Below are 23955 nucleotides of genomic sequence, written 5' to 3' on the forward strand. Positions count from 1 at the left end.
TCAGTGGTCAGCACTGTACTATATATAGAGCAAAATGGTGACTCAGGGTTAACACTGTACTATATATAGAGCAGCATGGTGGCTCAGGGGTTAACACTGTACTATATATACAGCAGCATGGTGGCTCTGGGGTTAACACTGTACTATATATAGAGCACAATGGTTGCTCAGTGGTCAGCACTGTACTATATATAGAGCAGCCTGGTGGCTCAGTGGTCAGCACTGTACTATATATAGAGCACAATGGTTGCTCAGTGGTCAGCACTGTACTATATATATAGAGCAGCCTGGTGGCTCAGTGGTTAACACTGTACTATATATAGAGCAGCATGGTGGCTCAGTGGTCAGCACTGTACTATATATAGAGCAGCCTGGTGGTTCAGTGGTTAACACTGTACTATATATAGAGCAGCATGGTGGCTCAGTGGTTAGTACTGTACTATATATAGAGCAGCATGGTGGCTCAGTTGTCAGCACTGTACTATATATATAGCAAAATGGTGACTCAGGGTTAACACTGTACTATATATAGAGCAGCATGGTGGCTCAGGGGTTAACACTGTACTATATATACAGCAGTATGGTGGCTCCGGGGTTAACACTGTACTATATATAGAGCACAATGGTTGCTCAGTGGTTAGCACTGCTGCTTTACAGCACTAGGATCCTGGGCTCAAATCTCACTAAGGACAGCATCTGCAAGAAGTTTCTATGTCTTCCCTGTGTTTGCCTGGGTTTCCTCCCACACTCCATAACCATAGAGAGAGGGAATGTAGATTGTGAGCCCCAATGGGGACAGTGATGATGATGCTGGTGCTATATAAGCAATGCATAATACATTAATGGTATCTAGTAGCTTCTATACCTGTAAGTGCTATCTTTTTGCATAATTCCAGAAGTCCACATGAACCATATAAACTTCTCCAATCTCAGTGTCCGCCCCCCAGGATCAATAGTGAGTAGGAAGTGAAGTGTGAAGAAGCAATTAGAGGCCATTATTGTGTCATTAGTGCTATTCATCCTAGGACTCTATTAACCCCAGCCGTGACCTTTGACCTGCCCAGGTTGACCTCTTTGTGTCCTTTGATCCTCATGTCGTCTTGATCACCTCCTCATCCAGCAGAAGGATCACTATATGAGTGGAGGGAGATCTCCAAAACGTTAAAGGGTTAAAGGATTACTAGAGAGACGGAGCAGTGATCCGTTCATTGCGGTGTAAACAGAACTTACTGTGATACTGTGCTAATCTGCCATAATGGCAGCACTATGATGCGAGCCCTCACCTATTGTACCATTCCCTGTAGACTGTGAGCCCATAGATTAATGCTCGAAAAGAAGAGAAAAGAAAGAACTGGAGGAAATAATAACAGCCGTCTCCGGAGCTGCCGAGCGGTGGAGATCTGATGCACAATTCACCGAAGGGATTCCTCCTCAACCCGAAATTAATCATTTATTCATGCTCTCCAGTCACTTAGCCCGCATTGATCTCGCCAGGCTGCATTTTCTTCCCATTTTCAAAAATCTGGAGCATCTGATAGGAAGCAGGAACGTACGGGGACCGAGCCAAACCGGGCGAGATGGAAAAACAGCCTGCGATGCCAAGATGACATGTCAGCGAGGGTCCTGCTCTCCTCCTCGTCAGCGAGCTGCTGTCTGGATGGCTGTGCTGCGCGGCCGTTCCTAACAAAAGCTGCTATGCAGTACGGCGCTGAATGAATTGGGGGAAACTCTCCGGTGGGTGTTCATTGTCCCTCGTGTCGGCTCCCCCCACCCTTTACTCCTCACTCGCTGTCAACACGACACCCCCAGCAAATTCTTCATCGACCGTCCCTCCCGACAAGACTTGCTCGCCATACAACTGCTCCCTCTCCAACTCTTTGCTTCTCGTCCTCCTACTCCGGTATATTTTCCGCTCGGACCATCTCGCCCAAGTTCCCTTCTTCTTCTTTTTCGATTTGTCAGCACTTTTCCATTAATGTCCGTTCCTGCTCCAGTGAAGCGGCGCTAGACTTGATATGGGATGAAGGCTGGAGGTTACCAGGAAAGGAGACCTGAAGGCTGCGATTGTCAGGCTGGCCGGTTGGAATCAATAGTCTGCTTTCTTGCAGCTTAAGAGCTGTCGTCTCCAGTAGGTCAGAGAAGTAACTCCAGTGCACCGCTCACTGCAGAGTTGTGGAGAAGTGCCGGCACGAGGCTGCAGTCTGCTCCATCACGCTTCCTGTTACCAAGGACACAACTTTTCGAGTCATCGCTGCTCTTCCCTTCTACTCTTCCACCACCAGGATGGATAACGATGAATGATCAACTCTTATTCCATTGAGTCTCCTCCACCAAGAGAGTGAAGAACCGAAGAGTCAACCAGATCTTTATTTTGTACAACCACAAGACGAGGAACCATGCAAGGGATCTTCACCATTCCACTGGCGTTTGGGATCTTTTTCTTTTTCTTCTGGATAGCCTTGAACACCACGCTCAAACCTGCGACCGGATCGGAGCAGCAGATCCCCTTATCTATGTAAGTGACAAGGCGTTTTTTTTTTTGCGTATTTCGTTCACGGCTGAAGACGTTGGCGTAAACCTATCCGGTTGGAAGTTTTAAGAGACTGCAGATATTTGGCTATTTTAACGTAGCCAATTAAAGGCAGTCGTGCGGGAAGGAGAAATGGGCTTTTTTTTTTGTCGTCGTTCCCTTTTGTCACCTCAGTATCAGTTTACCTGCTGCCTGCTTCTGTCCTTGCGTTTCGGGTTTGCAAGCGTCCTTTAACCCTTGTCTGGTGCCGTGGGGTCAATGTGATTGCATGTGTATGTGCCAACGCATGCCGTTCCACGCGGTTATGGCATCTTATGACATATTGCACATGATATTTTCAGTTTTACTCTTTTTTTTGTCTATAGCTCAATAACCATAAAGGCCATGGGGGTCACATTGCACATGATATTTTCAGTTTTACTCTTTTACGTCTATAGCTCAATAACCATAAAGGCCGATGGGGGTCAATGTGATTGCATGTGTATGTGCCAACGCATGTTGTTCCACACAATTACGTCATGTTATGTATTTTCTTTTGACATATTGCACATGATATTTTAGGTTTTACTCTTTTATGTCTATAGCCCTTTAACCATAAAGGCTGGTGGGGTCAATGTGATTGCATATGTATGTGCCAACGCATGTTGTTACAGATGATTATGGCTTCTTATGACATATTGCACATGATATTTTCAGTTTTATCCATTTTAATCTACGTTTACATAACCATAAAGGCCGGTGGGGTCAATATGATTGCATATGTATGTGCCAACCCAACACATGTTGTTCCACACGATTATGGCATCTTATGTATTTTCTTTTGACATATTGCATCTGATATTTTCAGTTTTCCCCTTTTCTGTTTACAGCTACATAACCATAAAGGCCGGTTGGGTCAATGTTATTGCATATGTATGTGCCAACGCATTTTGTTCCACATGATTATGGCTTCTTATGACATATTGCACATGATAGTTTCAGTTCTACCCATTTTAGTTTATAGCTCTATAACCATACAGGTCGGTGGGGGTCACATTGCACATAATATTTTCAGTTTTACTCTTTTTTGTCTATAGCTATATAACCATAAGGGCCGGTGGGGTCAATATGATTGCATATGTATGTGCCAACGCATATTGTTCCACACGATTATGGCTTCTTATGACATATTGCACATGATAGTTTCAGTTCTACCCATTTTAGTCTATAGCTCTATAACCATAAAGACCCGTGGGGGTCACATTGCACATGATAGTTTCAGTTTTACTCTTTTTGTCTATAGCTATATAACCATAAAGGCCGGTGGTGTCACTATCACCCCATGGTATTGTTTTTGCACCAAGGCAATACTGCTAATATTTATGACCACAGCAACTTATTGTGTAATAAGTGTGAAAAGGAGCAAAAGTTGATAATAAAACCGTAGTTCACTGCAGATAATTCCAAATTGATTTATGTAAATATTAACTATTCAAACATTCTAATATTAAAAAAGGTCAAAGGGGTCAATTTCACTATGTAAATAAATCCAGACCAAAATACATGTATAAAAAAATTGGTGTTGGGGGTCATGGATATTGACCCCTTGGAACTACCAGTGATTTTTATGTTTCCTGGTACTTGACAAGGGTTAAATATGTCATCTTTATCCGCATTCTGTTATGGCGGTGAATGTTCCGGATCTGTGCCACTTCTGGGGGAGCTTTCTGCAGCAGATGCACGAGGAGGCAGAGGCCTTACCTTGCTCCATGCAGATTTGCTTGGGATTTGCATGCGGCTCCTATGTCCTTTCTGCAGTGCTGTTAGTTTTCCGTCGTAGGGGGGTGTTCGATGACAATGTGGACTGAATCTGGTGCATTCACTCTTCTATGTGTCTCCTTTCTAGGGTAAAGCTCTGGGCCTCTGCATTCGGCGGAGAGATCAAATCCATAGCAGCAAAGTACTCAGGTTCCCAGCTCCTGCAGAAGGTAAGCGCAGTGGATTTGTGCTACCGTAGTATTCACTGATGGCAGCAGTTTGGGCGCTGACGGAGCGTATCGATAAGAGACAATGCCGGCGGTTTCTCCTCCGTGCAATCAGCCTTTATTATTGCATCTAAAAATATCTTGTTCATTAAGTCGTTACACTTAATTGCAAAACTGCGTAGGGAGTTTTCGCAGGGTGCGTGAATTTTGGGTTCCCTTTTTTTAGATGTAAACATCTGGCAGACTGAAAATTACTAACTTGGTCCCGAAGTGAATTAGTGTTTATTTTCATGTCCCCCCTTCTTCTTTTTTTTTTTCATGTCCCCCCTTCTTATTTTTTTTTCATGTCCCCCCTTCTTCTTTTTTTTTTTCATGTCCCCCCCTTCTTATTTTTTATTTTTTTCCCAATGTCGGTGTTAGACAGGAGTGCGTTCCAGGCGACAGGAGGCATTGCCGTGTTGTCGTCTCTGCAGTTCTCACAATCCCATTATTCCCCAATCATCTGGACCCAGTGCTGGGATGTATTACATCATTACAGATAAGAGGCTGTGGCTGCGGTTATCTCCCCGCTCAGCCGCACAGCTTGGGTAATAACCCAGAGAAGTCGTGTACAAACTTGAGGAATCCGTCTAAGTCGAAATTATTGCAGGCGGTAATGAGCAAGGTGAAATTGTGATTACCGGCTGCACCTTTTTTCCGGAGATTAAAAGAATATTTATAAACCATTCCGACGAAGCGTTCGCAACGATATGAGGATTTAGGCACGGTAGGAGTTAACGCAACACGCATGTTGATTGGAAGTCAGCATTAACCGGGACTGGCACAATTTCCCGTATGAACATTTGCACATAGTATACACAGTGAGTCACTCCAATACACGCTCAACCCATATCCTCACGTCTTGCATATATTATCCGCGTCCTTCTGGATTTCAGATGGAGACAAAAACATGAAAAGATCTAAGCAGAAGAAAAACGCCGGCTAATTGCTGATGGTTGCACCCTTCTAATGGCTGGTACTTCATTAAGACAGTCGTGAAATGATCATAAAGCCGCCTCCACCAACGCATTTCACTCACACCCTCCAACATCCCTCACCGTCGTTGACATGCACAAGCTCAACGGTATTTTTTCTTTTACTAAACAGGTTCTTTGGCCTTTTCTTATTTTTTTTTCTTTTCTCCTGTAAATTACCCCGGCATTGAAAAAACACAAATGAAAGAAATGAGTGATTTTTCTGCAGCTGCCGAAATTACGGTTAGAGAGAAAAGAAAACGAGAGACATTATTTAGCAAATTACAACTGATCATTAAGAGTACTTTGATCTGATGAACAGCTCTGCCAAGGCTTGACAGTACTCAAACGACTTTCCTTCCGTGAGATGTTTTTGCAAAATTCTGATGGGGTTTGATCCTTTTTCTCTATGATCTGCAGTGCAGAAGCCTTTACGTGAGTCCTCGGCCCCCAGTCACACTTACAGGGTCTTCAGGGAGAGTAGAGGGTTGGGATTTGGTCAAATATAGGACATAATATATGGTGCAAAATTGGAAGAGTGTGGGTCAAATGGATGTATATAAACCTTATAGTTATGTCAAAATGTGATAGTTCACATACGATACATAGACGATGTGCCGGTAATGCATCCAGTCGTTCTCCTATGCATTTTTGCATTTTTCAATTTCTGGGGGCGTAGATGTTGGTATGCACCATTGCCTAATATTATTTATCAGTATGTTGGAAATTTAACAGAGCATTGGTTGCATATCCCATAGTAGCTGAACGCTATTGTTCTTGGGTGGATATTAACCAAGGCGTGAGCCGAGCGAGTGTAACATTTCTATATGGATTTTATTATTATCCTCCTCGTCCTTATAAGTGCTCAGAGCCCGTTACGGAGACAATCGCTGATGAACAGTTAATGCGAGTGCCAGTGAATTGCTTGTCACTCATGCAGTAAGTGAAAGACATAATCTGCTTCATGCAAATACATTTGTGTCTTATCTTTTTTCATGGGGCCCCATGTGGTAATAATTGCAGTCAAGCAAACAGTATAAAAATGTCTCAGGTCCTGAGGGCTCGCTCTGATTTACGCTTATTTTTGTGCAAAGCCCCTTTTTTTCATGGTTTTTTATCTGGCCTGAATTTCACTAATTTTGAGCAATTAATCTTTTCGGGACATTGAGATTTGGATTCGATCTTCATTTTTTTAGCAATGAGGATGCTTTATAAAAAATAAATAAAATATAATGACGCACATGCCAATTCCTGAAATCCATTCATCCACGTTTATAGACAATGTTTTTCTGGGATAAAGTAGACACAATTAAAAAAGGGAATATTAGGGTATATCATAGTCCGAAAACCAGTCAGGACCCGTCAGAAGTCATTGACTTATGGTCATTATGTTTTTCAGTGAGCAGTTTTTTCCAGTTAATTTTACTTCTCACCGAACCGTCTAATTCAGACATTAGTTTTTCACGTACGAGGTCTCTGGGTGTACCGCCCACGGCCGCTGTAGGGGCAGTGAGTGGGATTGGTGGACCCACTGGACTACAGGGGGAACCGAGGCTTACCCTTTAGTGGGGGAGACTTAACCCAGCGCCTACCTCCAGGAGGACATCAGGTACCACGTCCAGGGCAGTGACCGGGATTGTGGCAGCTCTGGTATGGACATAGATGCAAGTAGGTAAGATGACCGGGACAGGCAGACAGGCGGGTACAGACAGATGTAGTGAACACGGCAGGGACAGTTAGGTATGGGACGGCAGACTGAGATACAGGTGACAGACACAGGGATAAGGGCACCTGACAACTAGCAAGACAGAAAAAACACTGAACAACTGAAGTTGTAGCTCAGGCAATTCCCTAATGGGAGGGTGCCTTAAATACATAGTGTCTCTAATTCATAGGCTAAGAGACCTTTCCTGGAAATATCGCGCCGGCCCTTTAATAGGAATACCTGTGTGCATGTGTGCGTCTTAGGTGCACTCTGTGGAACCCTGTGAAGCATGTACAGGGCTCGTGAGGGGAAGGAGGCAACAGAGCACATGGGAGCGTGTGCGGCAGCAGAGGAAAACGGCACCCGGCTGTGGCGGTGACTAAGTCGGCGTCCCTACAGGGATGCCAGAGCTGCACTGGGCTTTACACGGATTGACATCACACATTTTATAATGCTCTTCAAATGTCCATGTAGTTTTGCAGAGCAAGTGATCTGCACAAAGCCCGAGTCACGGATCATGCTCACCAATACAAGTCTATGGGTCCATGAAGAAATCGGATGGCACTGGTATGCACTAGTGGACAGAGACAAAAGAGGGCCCCTGTGCAAGGTCAGTATATGGACCCATTGCTGCCCAAGAACTCATTTTAATGCACAATTCCACCTGTTTTGGAGGTAGAAATTGGCTCCCTAACCTCTTGGGTCCCTGAGTTGCACCAATCATATGTCCGCCCCTGGGTTGCACCAATGATATGTCCGCCCCTGGGTTGCAACAATGATAAGTACTCCCCTGGGTTGAACCAATGATATGTACTCCCCTGGGTTGCACCAATGATATGTACTCCCCTGGGTTGCACCAACGATATGTTTGCCCCTGGGTTAGACCAATGATATGTCCACCCCTGGGTAAGACCAATGATATGTCCGCTCCTGGGTTGCACCAATGATATGTCCGCCCCTGGGTTGCACTAATGATATGTACTCCCCTGGGTTGCACCAATGATATGTCCGCCCCTGGGTTGCACCAATGATATGTCCGCCCCTGGGTTGCACCAATGATATGTCTGCCCCTGGGTTGCACCAATGATATGTCCACCCCTGGGTTGCACCAATGATATGTACTCCCCTGGGTTGCACCAATGATATGTACTCCCCTGGGTTGCACCAATGATATGTCCGTCCCTGGGTTGCACCGATGATATGTCCGCCCCTGGGTTGCACCGATGATATGTACTCCCCTGGGTTGCACCAATGATATGTTCTCCCCTGGGTTGCACCGATGATATGTCCGCCCCTGGGTTGCACCGATGATATGTACTCCCCTGGGTTGCACCAATGATATGTTCTCCCCTGGGTTGCACCGATGATATGTTCTCCCCTGGGTTGCACCGATGATATGTACTCCCCTGGGTTGCACCAATGATATGTTCTCCCCTGGGTTGCACCAATGATATGTTCTCCCCTGGGTTGCACCGATGATATGTACTCCCCTGGGTTGCACCAATGATATGTTCTCCCCTGGGTTGCACCAATGATATGTACTCCCCTGGGTTGCACCAATGATATGTACTCCCCTGGGTTGCACCAATGATATGTTCTCCCCTGGGTTGCACCAATGATATGTACTCCACTGGGTTGACTTTTTCATAGGACAAGCTTGAGAAATCTCCAACAGTATTTTTTGCATTTGAGAAAAACTGTTGAAACTCTGATGGTAAAACACACTGATCCAAAGCTGATGAAAATCTGCTCAAAAACACATGAATCTCGGACATTTTTACATTCAACAAAAATCACTGACGTCTGAATGAACCCTCAGCTTATATTTCACCTCGTTTCTAACTTTGCGTGGCCATCCTTAGGCTGAGTTCACGTATCTGGCAATTATCCGTTAGACCGGATCCTGCAGAGATCTGTGTCGTCCTGGGCAAGCCAGGGGTCACAGGTCACAACACCACCACACCCCACACTCCAGGTAGGCACATCACAGCTAACCAGAAATCCTTGTTGCCTTCCTCCAGAGGCTGATGATTCACACCAGGGGGTGGGCCAGGCGGTTGGCTCCGCCCACCAAGGAGATCACAGCTCTGGAGGCGGGAGAAACCAGCAGATCAGCTCAGGGACGAGCTTGAGTAAACAGCAGATAAGCCCAGGCAGGGCAAGAGTGAAGTCTAGCTGAGGGCTAGAAAGGAGTAAACAACTAAGTGAAAGTAGAAAAGTGGAAAAGGAGGAAAGCAAGTGAGGTGACAAGAAGGAAGGAAAGCCTGAAGGGTCCAGCTTTGTGTAGGGCCAGAACAGCAAGGTCAGCGACGGCGGTGACTGTCTGGAGGGGGACCGTTTGGAAGTTCCTGGAAGGACCCCGTTGGCTGTGTGCCCGGTGGTCTGGAGCAGTGTTCCGAAGGACAGTCAGCACCAGGGCAGGGGCCTCTCGGACCCCGGCAAGGCTAGGAGTCGCCAAATTTGCCGAATCCGTCAGTGAAGGGGACGTAGATCCCCCAGCAACCAAGTCCCGATTGAAGGCAACAGCTCAACCTGAAGCAGAGAGACACCGCCACCGCCAAGGCACCAGTTTCTCAGGGCCAGCGCCTGCGGGCAAAGTGTAGAGCTCCTCCGGCCCAGATTGTAGTCGGGGAGCGGGTAACCGGAGGGAATCCACCGCTACCACAAGTCAACCATAGGTGCAAGGAAGAGGGACATCACCGTCACCTACCGGGAGTGCAGGTGCAGCCGTCTGTGGGACCGTCCTACCAGCCGTTTGGTTTACCGTACAAACTGTGTCCAAGTCTCAGGCTGAGTGAGTACCACAGTGCCGCAAGGCACAGCGCTGCCCCCGCGTCCCTGCGCCCACCAGGCCCCGCACCTCCTTCTCCACCCCCGGGCCCCGGGATCACCAACCCCTACCCACGGAGGGGCAACACAACACCTGGCTGCTCCGCATCACCATCCCCGGGACCCCCGCATTGAGCAGCGGTGCTGAAATCACCACAACCGTGGGTGGCGTCACGAACTATAACAATCCCCCACACCCAACCACAAATCCCCTTTCACTCACGGGCGAGGAGTGTCGCTCGAGAAACCCTGGGATCCGGCCCACAGCTCGAGCCACCACTGAGCAGCTGCCGGACCCGAGCAGAAGAGGGCGAGCGCGGTGTGCTGACACCCTCCTCCCCGCCCGCGACAGATCCATTGGGGAAAAAGTTCTGCGAACACAACTTTGTTGTCCATTGTTAAATACCTGATGTCTGTTGTATCCTTTATTTTTTTAACATTGGATTCTTTGTAGGAAGGATCCGTTAACTGATTGCTCTATAGACAGTTTTACCTGCATTTATAACGGATCTGTTGCTTTCTTACAGAATCTGTTACACATGGAAGATAAATAGTAATCCGTTAACAGATCTGTTCTCCATAGACTAGAATGTTAAAAAAAACGGATCCGGCAGAACTTTTTTCCCAATGGATCTCTGCAGGATCCGCTCTAACGGGCGATTACAGGACATGTGATGATACTACTTTTCTTTCCCACTTTGTAGCCCCAGATTCCTGCTATTCTTAATTCCATTTTATTTAAACCCCCCGATTTTCTCGCCGGTCTTGATGAAGGGGCCGGTTGATGTCAGACGCTCCTGATTCATTCGGAGGCGCACACCTCTTAATGAATCAGGAGCGTCTGACATTTGGTGCGCGCCTTCTTGTGCCGCGCCACAAATCTTCCTGGCGTAATGTACGCGACCGCTTGTCTAGCATTAGATGAGCTGCGGCATCACGCCCCCCACACAACCTGTCTCCCCCCTAGTCCCGCTTATTTCGATGGAGCAGGAAAAACTGCAATAAGTTGAAAAAAGTCACTAAAACTTTCGTAGACCTCTGAAGTTGCACAAAAAAGTGCAAATTTTCAAAGTGATTTCAATTCTGGCAAAATTGCATTGATAAATCTGGATTTTAGTTTCCCAAAAATGTGTGGATTGTCCTCTACGTTCCCCCTCTGTGTATTGTGCCACCGAGCTCTTAGGATTTTGTAACTTGTAGAAACTTGGAAAAGCGGTAATAATTCTCTAGGAATTACGTCGAGATCGGTTCATGATGGGAGCGAACGATGACTGATTAGAATAGTCTTCAAAAACATTGCAAAGTTGTCATAAGTGGTCTCTGAACTTTCTGAAAACTCCAGCTTATTTGATCAGCCAAAGATAAGGCTTTGTAGCAGGTCAGTGGATCCTTATATTAACAGGGTCTCCAATTTGGAGCTGTGGTATGATAAAGCTACATACACATGTGACGCCCTGGCCTATCAGGTCATCACACGGTATTGTGCAATCTGCCCTTCTGCAGGATATCCAGCTCCTTCTTGGTTACGGGTCCCTATTATTTATTATTATTTATTTATAGAGCACCATTGATTCCATGGCTCTGTACATGAGAAGGGGTTACATACAGAATACATATACAAGTTACAATAGACAGACTAGTACAGAGGGAAGAGGACCCTGCCCTTGCGGGATTACATTCTATAGGATTATGGGGAGGAGACAGTAGGTGGGGTGTAGATTGGGCAGCAGCTCCGCACGGTGGTGGGGCGGCAGCTCCGCACGGTGGTCGGGCAGCAGCTCCGCACGGTGGTCGGGCAGCAGCTCCGCACGGTGGTCGGGCAGCAGCTCCGCACGGTGGTCGGGCGGCAGCTCCGCACGGTGGTCGGGCGGCGGCTCCGCACGGTGGTCGGGCAGCAGCTCCGCACGGTGGTCGGGCAGCAGTGAGTTCATTGTAGATTGTAGGCATTTCTGAACAGGTGGGTTTTCAGGTTCTGTTTGAAGTTTGCAAGGGTAGAGGATAGTCTGACGTGTTGAGGCAGCGAGTTCCAGGAGACTGGGGATGCTCGGGAGAAGTCTTGGAGTCGGTTGCGTGAGGAACGAATGAGAGAGAAGGAGATCTTGGGAGGACCGGAGGTGACGTGTTGGAGTGTAGTGGGAGATTAGTTCAGAGATATAGGGAGGAGACAGATTATGGATGGCTTTGTAGGTCAGTGTTAGTAGTTTGAATTGGATACGGTGGAAGAGTGGGAGCCAGTGGAGGGACATGCAGAGAGGAGAAGCGGGGTGGTATTGAGGAGAGAGGTGGATCAGTCGGGCAGTAGAATTAAGGATGGACTGGAGAGGGGCGAGTGTGTTGCTAAGAACAGGCTAATAAAAATCCTAGGAACACTCTGCACCACACCCATAAGACACTCCAGTGGACAGCCTGAAGGGAATAGGGCTGCCCACTTGGGGGGTTGGTTAGGGGAGGTCAGGAGTGGTAGGAGCAGTACAGTGTAGTGTTGGAGGTGAAAGTGAGAGGAGGTCAGGAGCTGGGCTCCTTGGTTACTAGGTGGCAGACGTTGGTCTGGGCCTGGTAGGAGCTGGACCCCGGTCGCAGGGGATCGTGACAGGGGGCACGGTCTGTCGAGGAGGACAGCCGGCGGCCTTGTGCCATCACCGGGCAGGGGCCAGGACACGACGGGGTAAGTGGACCCTAGGTCGAGAAGGAGCTTCAAGCTTCTTGACAATTTACCTGACGAGGACGGGGTACTAGCGCAACGAGAGGGATAGGACTTTCCCACTACATAGTCGAGAAAATCCCAAGCGTGAACCCTGAGAGCAAGCTCGCCCAGTTAGCCATACTGGTGAGCGGGACCCATTAGTTCTAAGCTAGAGGGACCATTTAGAGGAAAGGTGCCATGGAAAAGGCCACAGGCTAACAAGCAACACCATCAGGCACGGGATCCAGCAATGTTCCCTCCCTGCTGCAGCGGTACTACGAACTTTGGTTTACCACGGTTGTCGGTGTCAGCATTATTGGACTGAGTGAGTACTAAACCAATCCCTGATTGTCCCAACGGCACCTCCCTGCCATCAACACCGAGTCCCGAGGCATTCCCCCCCAGGCCGTGGAGGGGTTAAACATCTGACTGCCCACACCATCGCCACCGGGTACTCCTCATTGCAGCGGTGGTACTACACCTTACCACGCACCACGGGTGGCATCATGAACTGTCCATAAAATTCCTTGTAAATAATCCCCCCTTTATTCCGAGTGGCCGTGTGACCCCGACCCCCGGGTCTGGAGACCCCTCGAGCCACCGCGGATCCAGATCCGAGCAGCGGCGGCGGGCTGCTGACGCGGGGGTGGTTCACACACATTTGTTTTGTTTTTTTTCTCAGACAGCACTGAGACCCATAGAGCAGAATAGATGCATTCACCGATCCCTTAAATTCATGGATCTGAGAGTGAGATTTGTGAGACTCTGAACAGCTCCAATTCTGACCTGATTGCGTATCAGAGTCAGACACAGAGGTGGGGGGTCCGCCTGTCAGTGCTCAGACCATACGCCGCACACTGCAGAGGTTACAGGGGTGGGGGGTCCGCCTGTCAGTACTCAGACCATATGCCACACACTGCAGAGGTTACAGGGGTGGGGGGTCTGCCTGTCAGTGCTCAGACCATACGCCCCACACTGCAGAGGTTACAGGGGTGGGGGGTCCACCTGTCAGTGCTCAGACCATACGCCCCACACTGCAGAGGTTACAGGGGTGGGGGGTCCGCCTGTCAGTGCTCAGACCATACACCACACACTGCAGAGGTTACAGGGGTGGGGGGTCCGCCTGTCAGTGCTCAGACCATACACCACACACTGCAGAGGTTACAGGGGTGGGGGTTCGCCTGTCAATGTTCAGAACATACGCTGCACACTGCAGAGATTACAGGAGTAGGGGGTCCGCCTGTCAGTACTCAGACCATACACCACACACTGCAGAGGTTACAGGGGTGGGGGGTCCGCCTGTTAGTGCTCAGACAATACACCACAAACTACAGAGGTTACAGGAGTGGGGGTTCAGCCTGTCAGTGCTCAGACCATACGCCGCACACTGCAGAGGTTACAGGGGTGGGGGTTCAGCCTGTCAGTGCTCAGACCATACGCCGCACACTGCAGCACAATGCTCTGTATGGCTATCATCCCAGAAAGAAGCCTCTTCTAAAGATAATGCACAAGGAAGCCACAAACAGTTTGCTGAAGTAAAGCAGACTAAGGACATGGATTACTGGAACCGTCGTGTAGTCTCAAAGGACCAAAATAAATATTTTGGTTCAGATGGTGTCAGTGTGTGTGGTTGGCACCAGGTGAAGAGTACAAAGACAAGTGTATCCTGCCTACAGTCAGGCATAGTGGTGGAAGGTCATGGTTTGGGGCTGCATGAGAGCTGCCGGCTGTGAGGGGCTACAGTTCATTGAGGAACTCATGAATGCCAATATGTCCTGTGAAATACTGAAGCAAAGCAGGAACCCCACCCTTCATATTCCGACATAATAATGATGACCCCAAACACCTCCAAGAATGCTAAAAAAATATCCACTCACCTGCTATAAGGCCACATTTTTGGTCGTCAGATTGTCTTAGAGATACAGTAGTGTTTTTACATAACAATATACGACAGTCCTATGATAACTAACCCTTCTTGGGACAAGAAAGTTAAAATTATACCAATAACATAAAAGAAAAGCAAACTGACTGCGAAAAGTGGAAAGGTCAGTAGATGCCACCATGAAGGACTGTAGTTCTTGGCCTCCTTGGGGACTCAATGGACTTTCTGTGCTTCTCTATACAATAATGTAAGAAACTTTTCCATTGTCTTGGAAAGAAAACTATAAACATCCTTTTGTTTGACTTCATGGAAAGATTTCCAGAGGGCATACCTGTGCCTAACAAGGTCGCAGTAAAGCAGATGACATCCGTAAATAGCAATTGCTACTATAGATATATTTATTCCAAAAATATTATCGTGTACAGCTAATGACTAAGCTGTAGACCAAAGTGCTGCAGTAAGACGTCTGCGAATATCTGGCCTATATGGCTGTCAGCTGCTGGAGGAGTAGAGCTGGGAAGTTACAGTATAACATAGGGTTGGGAAATCCAGTCTTTAGGAATCCGGTAAGGTCCATGAGATCATGGTGATTTTTTTTTGACTTTGGCTTTTTGCAGTTTTGGCAGAACTCAATGGACCCGTTGGGGCTTGCACCTAAAGACCTGATAATCAGGACTCAGATGGAACTCTGATGCGGTCATTGACTTTAACGAGGCAGGCGTGGTCCTTCTTGAGGCAGGGCAGGAAACATGGTCAACTGCGCTTTTGTGCCAGCCTCAAGAAGACCTGTGGGCACGGTAGAAACAAAGGCTAGACACCACACAAAGTGTCTCCATCTGCTTCAGTAAAGTCAATGGCCCCATTGGGGGTTTCAGTTGAATCCCCTTTTTCAGGGCTTCAGATTGAAGGCCCAACTAAGTCTGACGTGAGGCTCCTTTTCTGAAGGACTTTAATGATGCTGAAATGAGTCTGTGTATATGTGAGCTCTTAAGAAACGTGTGCAAAAAAAAGTCCAAAAACACCTTCATTTTTTATTGAGTAAATTGAAACAATTTTTTGCAAACATTTTTTCTGTTTGGTAAGTTTCATGAAAGCATTAATGGTGGGCTTCCATATGTAGACCGTTTGGTGACCCCACCGCATGGAAGTAATTAATGTAATTGTGGCTTTCAAATGGATTATTAGAAATTGTTGGTAGATTGAGGCGAGCGAATACATTTGCAGGAACATGGTCCAGCGGCAGACTCGTTACTCCAAGGCCACTTCCAACCTGACGGCATCCCCGGCTCTTCTCTTGATTAGCCGGCCAAGCATGATGCCGTGTCGGCAGCACATCGCAATGATAAAGTCAAAGCCAGGCCGGCTGCTCAAAAGAAGAGCCGGGAATACCGTCAGGTAGGCAGCGATTCTCAAGGATCCCGTCCAGCATCCATGGAATACTGACCTGGCCACTGGACCAGGATCCTACAATTTGATTTTCTCATCTCTAACGGTAAATGAATTACTTGTGGTTATTGTGAATACAGTTGTGCCGTGATGCTTATGATGGATACACATCACATACATGGGGCGGCCATGCAGAAACTGCTACGATAAAAATAATATATCAACTAATACCCTCCCCATCTGATCCCCGGCAGATCCCATCCCAACAATTTCCCAGGCCTGTTGGTCTCCTTTCCTGGTCCCGCATTTGTGACGCCCACGGTTATGGGGTACTCGGTCCCGGGCAGTGTATATCTTAGGAATGTCACTTTGATGGCCGTTGCCCGATTCCGTGCCCTGGGCCCTTTTTGTAAAGTGGGGATATATTTACAAGGGATTAGATTAGTGTTCATACGTGACGCCATTCGCGGTTATGCGGCTATGTAGATGGAGCCGCCGCTGCACAATGTCCGCTACTGGGGCTGGTGTTAATGGCAGCCTGGATGTTAGACCCTCCGCAAGCAGGGCCGGGCCCCAGAGGGTAGGTGTATTGACGGGTGTCGGAAGAAGGTAGTCCACACAAAGGGCTCAGTGCAACTGGTTCTTTACTCACTTACTGGTGGTAACTGGTCACCCGAGGCCGGCTGGTTTCACCTTCAGGTCTCCTTTGTCCCAGTGCCAGTGTAGTAATCTGATACCTTTTTCCCCTGCACCTGTATCTGGTTAGTGGGTCCCCGTGGCGTAGCGCAACTGGGGGTCCATGTCCGGTGTTTTTTCTTTCCACTGCTGTCCGTATGACGGTAGCGTGAACCCTGTGGGGTTGGAGCCTCTGGTCCTCTCCCTGGCTCTCTATTTGCAATAGAGTCTCGGATTTTTAGGGTCAGCGAGGTCCTTGATGGTCCCCTCACTGTGCAGGTGTTATCAGGCCTACCTGGAGCTTTATGCCTGACCTAGGGTCCTGTACCCCGTTGGTGCGTAGTTCTGGGAGTACTCCGCCGTACTCCACCGGCAACTACTCTCCTGGGTACCAGGTTACTGTTCACTCCTAGTCAGTGCGTCTCCTCACGTCCATCTTCACTGACTGCCTGTCCACAGTCTGCCCCTCCCACATGGTCAACTAGTGGACTGGACTGGCTCCACCTCTAGGCGGCCATCCATTGGTCCGACATTAGCTTTGTACCATTCTATGGGGGATTGTTGGGGAAAACTGGAATTACCTGGAGCGTTTGTGTGTGACCAACACGGGTTTTCCGGGGCCCTAGGGGGTAGGCCTTGCATCCTAATGGGAATGCAGAACCTTGCAGCACCCTGATGTCTTCAGGGTTACTACACATTGATGAACTACAAACAGCTGGAAAGACCTCTCTCAACCAATGATTGGCTAAGGGGGGTAATCATTGTGGGCAGTGATTGGCTGAGCAGACATTTCCGGTGTGACGAAATCGGACCAGAAAAATGAGACCAATAAGTAAAGCACTGGAACGAGAGCTGTGGGGGGATCAGTATGGGCTATTACTTTTCAATATTTTTTTTAACCCTTGGAATAATGTTTTTTTTGGTTGGACAAGCTCCTTAAACCTATTCACTGTCAGTATTTCTCGCACTTTCGTCAAAATATACAGACAAAGCATTAAGGCCGCGCACAGGTGGTTACTAGAAAAATAGGTCACGTCTTTGCTTGGAGATAATTCACTGCAGCTTGACACAATTGAAAATCTGTTTAGTCTATGTACAATTATACCCTGAATGCAGCATATTCCTGGACTCACATAGACATATCCCGCGAGTCTATATCTACCAGGTATGATACACCGCTGTATAGGCAGCTTCCTATGCTACAGTGTTTACGCTGATTATTGTGTTGTACCATCATTGTGCATTCTTAAAAAAATAGATAAAGGGATTTGCCAATACTTGGCAAAGCAAATCGATCGGTATAAAATAAAGAAATAATTATTATTTACCGCTCAAATTCTCTCTCCTGCGACCTCGGTGCGGCCTTTTCAGTGATGGTGCCTCGGTCATCAGTCATCTGCATGTCGAGGCCACTGATTGGCAGCAGAGATGGGACGTCATCACTTCTGGTTCATCATAAATTGTTGGAAGGGGAATGGTGGGAAAGTTAAGTTCAGTGATACTGGAAGTCACAAAATTCATGTGAAGATTTCCGTACAATTGGTCAACACTAGTGATGAGCTAGTGTTGGCACTGCTCGCTACTAGTGATGAGTGAGCATGCTCGGCACTGCTCGCTACTAGTGATGAGCGAGCATGCTTGTAACTACTCGGTACTCGCACGAGTATCGCTGTACTCGGGCTGCTCGGCGGGGACCGAGTAATCTCGCGATACTCGTGCTGTACTCGTGGTCTTCATCCCAGCATGTTGGCGCTCTTTTGAGAGCCAGCCCTCATGCAGGGATTGGCTGGCAGACCACTGCAATGCCACAGCCCTGTTAGTTGTGGAATTGCAGTGATTGGCCGGCCTGCACAGCGTGACCGAGCCTTTATACCGGCCGGCGCGCTGTACTCTGCTCACAGCTATCCAGACAGTGAGTGCAGGGAGAGTGTCGCTGATTCAGGGAAAGCTTTGCGGCCCTTTATAGCTATTTCCGTAGCAGGGCTGCAAACAGTGTGACCAAAAGTCCTTCTCAGGACTATTCTAGTTGTATACAGGCAGGCAGGGTATAGCCAGGTCGGAGTACAGTAGCAGAGTCCTTCTCAGGACTATTGTTGCTGTATACAGGCAGGGTATAGCCAGGTTGGAATACAGGCTAGTGACCAAAAGAGTCCTTGTCAGGACTATTGTAGCAGTATACAGGCAGGCAGGCAGGCAGGGTATATAGCCATTCCTAGTGGTGACCGTATACCAGCCTTCATCATATCTGGGGCTGGTGTACACAGTCTAAAACAGTCCTGATAGTGTCAGACTTCTCAGCAATTGTCGCTCCTAAAACCTGTTAGGTTCTTAGTGCGTCCGTGCTTGCATTTAAAAACCGCACGTGTGTGCCTGTCGGTGGCAGCGTACAGGTGCACTTGTGTGCGTTTTTACCAAACTATTATATAACGCACAAGTGTAGTGTATAATACACGTCAGTCAGCAGTGGCTGATAGTGTCAGACTTCTCAGTAATTTTTTCTCCTAAAAACCTGTTAGGTTCTTAGTGCGTCCGTGCTTGCATTTAAAAACCGCACGTGTGTGCCTGTCGGTGGCAGCGTACAGGTGCACTTGTGTGCAATTTCCACAAACTTTGATATAACGCACAAGTAGTGAATATATGTCAGCACAGCATTGCAAAATGCGCAAGGGCATTGGCAAGGAACAAGGAAGTGGACGTGATGGTGGTGCAGGCAGAGGCCGAGGTCGTGGGCAAGCTCTAATTTCGCCACAACAAAGGGCCACATCTAGTCGCTCGCACGTCCTGTCCCAAATTCTTGGGGACCGCAGCAGTACACCGCTCTTGAACCAAGACCAGTGTCAACAGGTTGTTAGTTGGATAGCAGATAATGCTTCCAGTCAGATTGGCACCACCACAAACACTCTGTCTTCCACACGGTCAAGTGTCAGTAGCCGTGATACTGCACCGCACATTTCTGAACCTGATCCTCCTTCCTACCACCAGGCTGAGTACACGTCCTCCTCGGACATTAATGATCCCACACTTGGACACTCGGAAGAGCTGTTCACGTTTCCATTCGCACATTCTGGCCTCTCGCCAGCTCATATTGAAGTGGGTCATGAGGAGATCGTCTGTACAGATGGCCAAATATTTGAGCAGCCACGTTCTCACGAAGTTGGCAACGTGTCTCAACAAGTGGTGGACGATGATGAGACACAATTGTCAGGAAGTCAGGAGGAGGAGCAGGGTGCGGAAGAGGAAGACGACGTGGTGGATGATCCAGTAACTGACCCAACCTGGCAGGAGGATATGCAGAGCGAGGACAGCAGTGCACAGGGGGAGGGAGGCGTAGCATCACAACAGGCAGTAAGAAGCAGGGTGGTGGCCCCAGGCAGACGTCAGGCAACCGTTCCCCGGAACAACAACACGACACAAGGTGCCTGTACAAATGTTAGGTCTTCCCGAGTCTGGCAGTTTTTTAAGTTGGCTCCAGATGATTCTAAAAAGGCCATTTGCAACACCTGCCGTGCCAGCATCAGCAGGGGTACCAAAACTAGCAGCCTGACCACCACCAGCATGATCAGGCACATGTCAGCCAAGCACCCGACTTTGTGGGAAGTACAACAGAGTCGAGGAGCAGTGCTTGCTGATGTCACTGCTACGTCTTCGCTGGTTGTGCATGCGAGCCAATCACCTGTCCATGCTGCCTGCGAACAAGCCTCCTCCACTCCTGCACCTGCAGTTGCCTACGCAGAAAGAACACCATCATCAAGCACGTCCTTGTCCCAGCGCAGCGTTCAGTTATCCATTCAGCAAACCTTTGAACGCAGGCGCAAATACACTGCCAACACCCCACATGCCACAGTTCTAAATGCTAACATTTCGCGACTGCTTGCGCTGGAAATGTTGCCTTTTAGGCTGGTGGAGACAGAAGCATTCCGCGACCTGATGGCGGCAGCTGTCCCATGTTACTCGGTCCCCAGCCGCCACTATTTCTCCCGGTGTGCCGTCCCCGCGTTGCATAACCACGTGTCACAAAACATCACACGTGCCCTGAACAACGCTGTTTCACCCAAGGTCCACCTAACCACAGATACGTGGACAAGTGCTTGTGGGCAAGGCCGATACATCTCGTTGACGGCACACTGGGTTAATATTGTGGAAGCTGGGACCCAGTCTGAGCGAGGGACGGAACACGTCCTTCCCACACCAAGGTTTGCAGGCCCTACCTCAGTCAGTGTTTCACCCACACTCTACAGCTCAGGAATGTCATGCTCTTCAGCCTCCTCCTCCTCCTGCGCATCCTCATCCACTGTACCCTCCACACCAGTCCCAAGCTGGAAGCACTGCAGCACTGCCTCGGCGAAGCGGCAACAGGCTGTGCTGAAGCTAATCTGCATCGGTGACAAACCCCACAATGCAGAAGAGCTGTGGACAGCTCTGAAACAGCAGGCAGATCACTGGCTCACACCTCTGAACCTAAAGCCAGGAAAGGTCGTGTGTGACAATGGCCGGAACCTGGTGGCGGCTTTGAGGCGAGGCCAGCTGACACATGTTCCATGCGTGGCCCATGTGCTCAACCTCGTGGTTCAGCGGTTTATAAAGTCATACCCAGAGCTGTCTGATCTGCTGGTAAAAGTTCGCCACCTGTCTGCACATTTTCGAAAGTAACCTACTGCTTCAGCCGGCCTTGCCGGCTTTCAGCGCAGTTTGCATCTTCCGGCTCACAGACTGGTGTGTGATGTCCCCACGCGTTGGAATTCAACTCTGCACATGTTGGTCAGGATATGTGAGCAGAAGAGGGCAGTTGTTGAGTACCTGCATCACCTAAGCCGTCGGGAAATGGTTCAAACTCCACACATAACACCTGAGGAGTGGAGATGGATGTCAGACCTATGTACCATCCTCCAAAACTTTGAGGACTCCACCAAGATGGTGAGTGGTGATGACGCCATTATTAGCGTCACCATACCGCTACTCTGCCTTCTAAAACGGTCTCTGCTGAAAAACAAACATGATGCATTGCAGGCGGAGCGCGATGAGTTGCAGCAAGAAACAGTAGTGGGTGTGGGTGATAACACACAGCCCAGCCTCGTCTCATCACAACGTGCAGTGGAGGACTATGACGAGGAGGAGGATGAAGACATGGAGCAACTCTCCGGCCAAATTGAGGATATGACATGCACACCAGTCATATCCTCGGTTCAGCGTGGCTGGCCAGAGGACAGGGTAGATGAGGAGGAGGAGGAGGAGGAGGAGGAGGACAGCATGTTCAGTCATCTTGTTGGTCAGGCTACTGAAGTCCTGGCTGTTAAGAGTCTGGCGCACATGGCTGACTTTATGGTAAGCTGCCTGTCTCGTGACCCTCGCGTTAAGAACATCTTGGCCGACAATCATTACTGGTTGGTAACACTGTTAGACCCACGCTACAAGGAGAACTTTTTGTCTCTTATTCCCGTGGAGGAGAGGTCAACCAAAATGCAGCAGTTCCGGAAGGCCATAGTCACGGAAGTAGGCAAAGCATTCCCCTCACAAAACGCTAGCGGCATAGGTCAGGAATCAGTGGACAACCGAGGCGTACAGCCGAGAGAGGCACAAGTCCAATCCGCCAGAGGTAGGGGAACAGTCTTTAAGATGTGGGACAGTTTTCTCAGCCCCTCACGTACCACAGCCCCTGAGGTGCGGGGTAGTGCCACAAGATATCCTAAGTTTGCCCAGATGCTGAAGGAGTACCTTGCAGATCGAACAACTGTACTCCGACATTCCTCTGTGCCTTACAATTATTGGGTATCCAAGGTGGACACGTGGCATGAATTGGCTCTCTACGCCTTGGAAGTCCTGGCCTGCCCTGCCGCTAGCGTTTTGTCAGAGCGTGTTTTTAGTGCCGCAGGTGGAATCATTACAGATAAACGCACCCGCCTGTCAACTGAAAATGCTGACAGGCTGACTCTGATCAAGATGAACAAGGGTTGGATTGGGCCAGACTTCACCACACCACCAGCAAATGAGAGCGGAATTTAAAGTTTGCCATGTACCTCCACTCACCCATGGGTACACACTTCTGGACTTTGGATAATCGCTGGACTGCTCCTCCTTCTCCTCATGCGCCACCATGATGACCGTTACAAATTGCAATACTTAGGCCTTTGTTTCAGGTATACCCCCAGTGGTAAATTTTTTCGCCCATTCTTTGCAGAATGGACATTACAACGACAGGAGACCCGCTCCTTTGCAATGGGAACAATGTTTTGAGGCCCTCATGCACGTCTCTACCCAGGGACAACGTGGAGCCTCCCAATTTTTGGCTGCCCTGCCTAAGGGCTATACTATAATACACCCACTTCCTGACAATGGACACTTAATGTTTTGAGGCCCTCATGCACGTCTCTACCCAGGGACAACGTGGAGCCTCCCAATTTTTGGCTGCCCTGCCTAAGGGCTATACTATAATACACCCACTTCCTTCCAATGGGCACTTCAGGTTTACAGGCCCTCATGCACGTCTGTATGCAGGGGCATTGGTGAACCTCACAATTTTGGACTGCCCTGGCAAAGGAAAATACTACAAAGACTCACTTCCTCAAAATGGGCACATTAGACTCAAGAGGCCTTCATGTACGTCTCTTCTCAGGGACATCGGAGTGCCACACAATGTTTTCACGTAAAATCTTTCATGTATTAATCTCAAAAAGTAACATACATTAGCTCTATCTCACTATTGGGTATGTGCCCTTAACATTTCTGCCATGAAAAATCATTTTGGGGTCATTTTGGAAGGTTTTCTGGTGAGTCCGTAAAAATGGCGTAAAACGCGGACAAAATTGTTCACAGCTGTGACTTTTGAGTGATAAATGCTTCAAGGGGTCTTCCCCATGCTGATGCCATGTCATTTGAGCACTCTTCTGAGACTTTTGTGACATTTTTAGGGTTTCTCCATGCTGCCGGGGGGTAATTTCACAAAAATACTCGGGTCTCCCATAGGATAACATTGGGCTCGTTGCTCGGCCCGAGTACACGAGTATCTTGGGATGCTCGGCCCGAGCTTCGAGCACCCGAGCTTTTTAGTACTCGCTCATCACTACTCGCTACTAGTGATGAGTGAGCAAGCTCGGCACTGCTCGTTACTAGTGATGAGTGAGCATGCTCGGAACTGCTCGTTACTAGTGATGAGTGAGCGTGCTCGGCACCGCTCTCATTACTAGTGATGAGTGAGCATGCTCGGCACTGCTCGTTACTAGTGATGAGTGAGCGTGCTCGGCACTGCTCGTTACTAGTGATGAGTGAGCGTGCTCGGCACTGCTCGTTACTA

At 48.6% G+C, this 23955-nt stretch overlaps 1 protein-coding gene across 1 annotated transcript in view; it reads left to right on the forward strand.

Moving 5' to 3' along the window:
* Nucleotides 1–1263: 1263 nt before the first annotated feature.
* Nucleotides 1264–23955, forward strand: part of CACNA2D3 (calcium voltage-gated channel auxiliary subunit alpha2delta 3) — a 1156773-nt gene continuing 1134081 nt past the window's right edge. The window contains exons 1-2 of the mRNA XM_075321303.1: nt 1264–2515; nt 4416–4497. Coding sequence (XP_075177418.1) covers nt 2397–2515; nt 4416–4497 — 201 coding nt within the window. The 5' untranslated portion in view covers nt 1264–2396. The remainder of the gene's footprint in view (nt 2516–4415; nt 4498–23955) is intronic.

Source organism: Anomaloglossus baeobatrachus, chromosome 8 (genome assembly GCF_048569485.1).
Source record: "Anomaloglossus baeobatrachus isolate aAnoBae1 chromosome 8, aAnoBae1.hap1, whole genome shotgun sequence".
In the NCBI taxonomy this organism is placed as follows: domain Eukaryota; kingdom Metazoa; phylum Chordata; class Amphibia; order Anura; family Aromobatidae; genus Anomaloglossus; species Anomaloglossus baeobatrachus.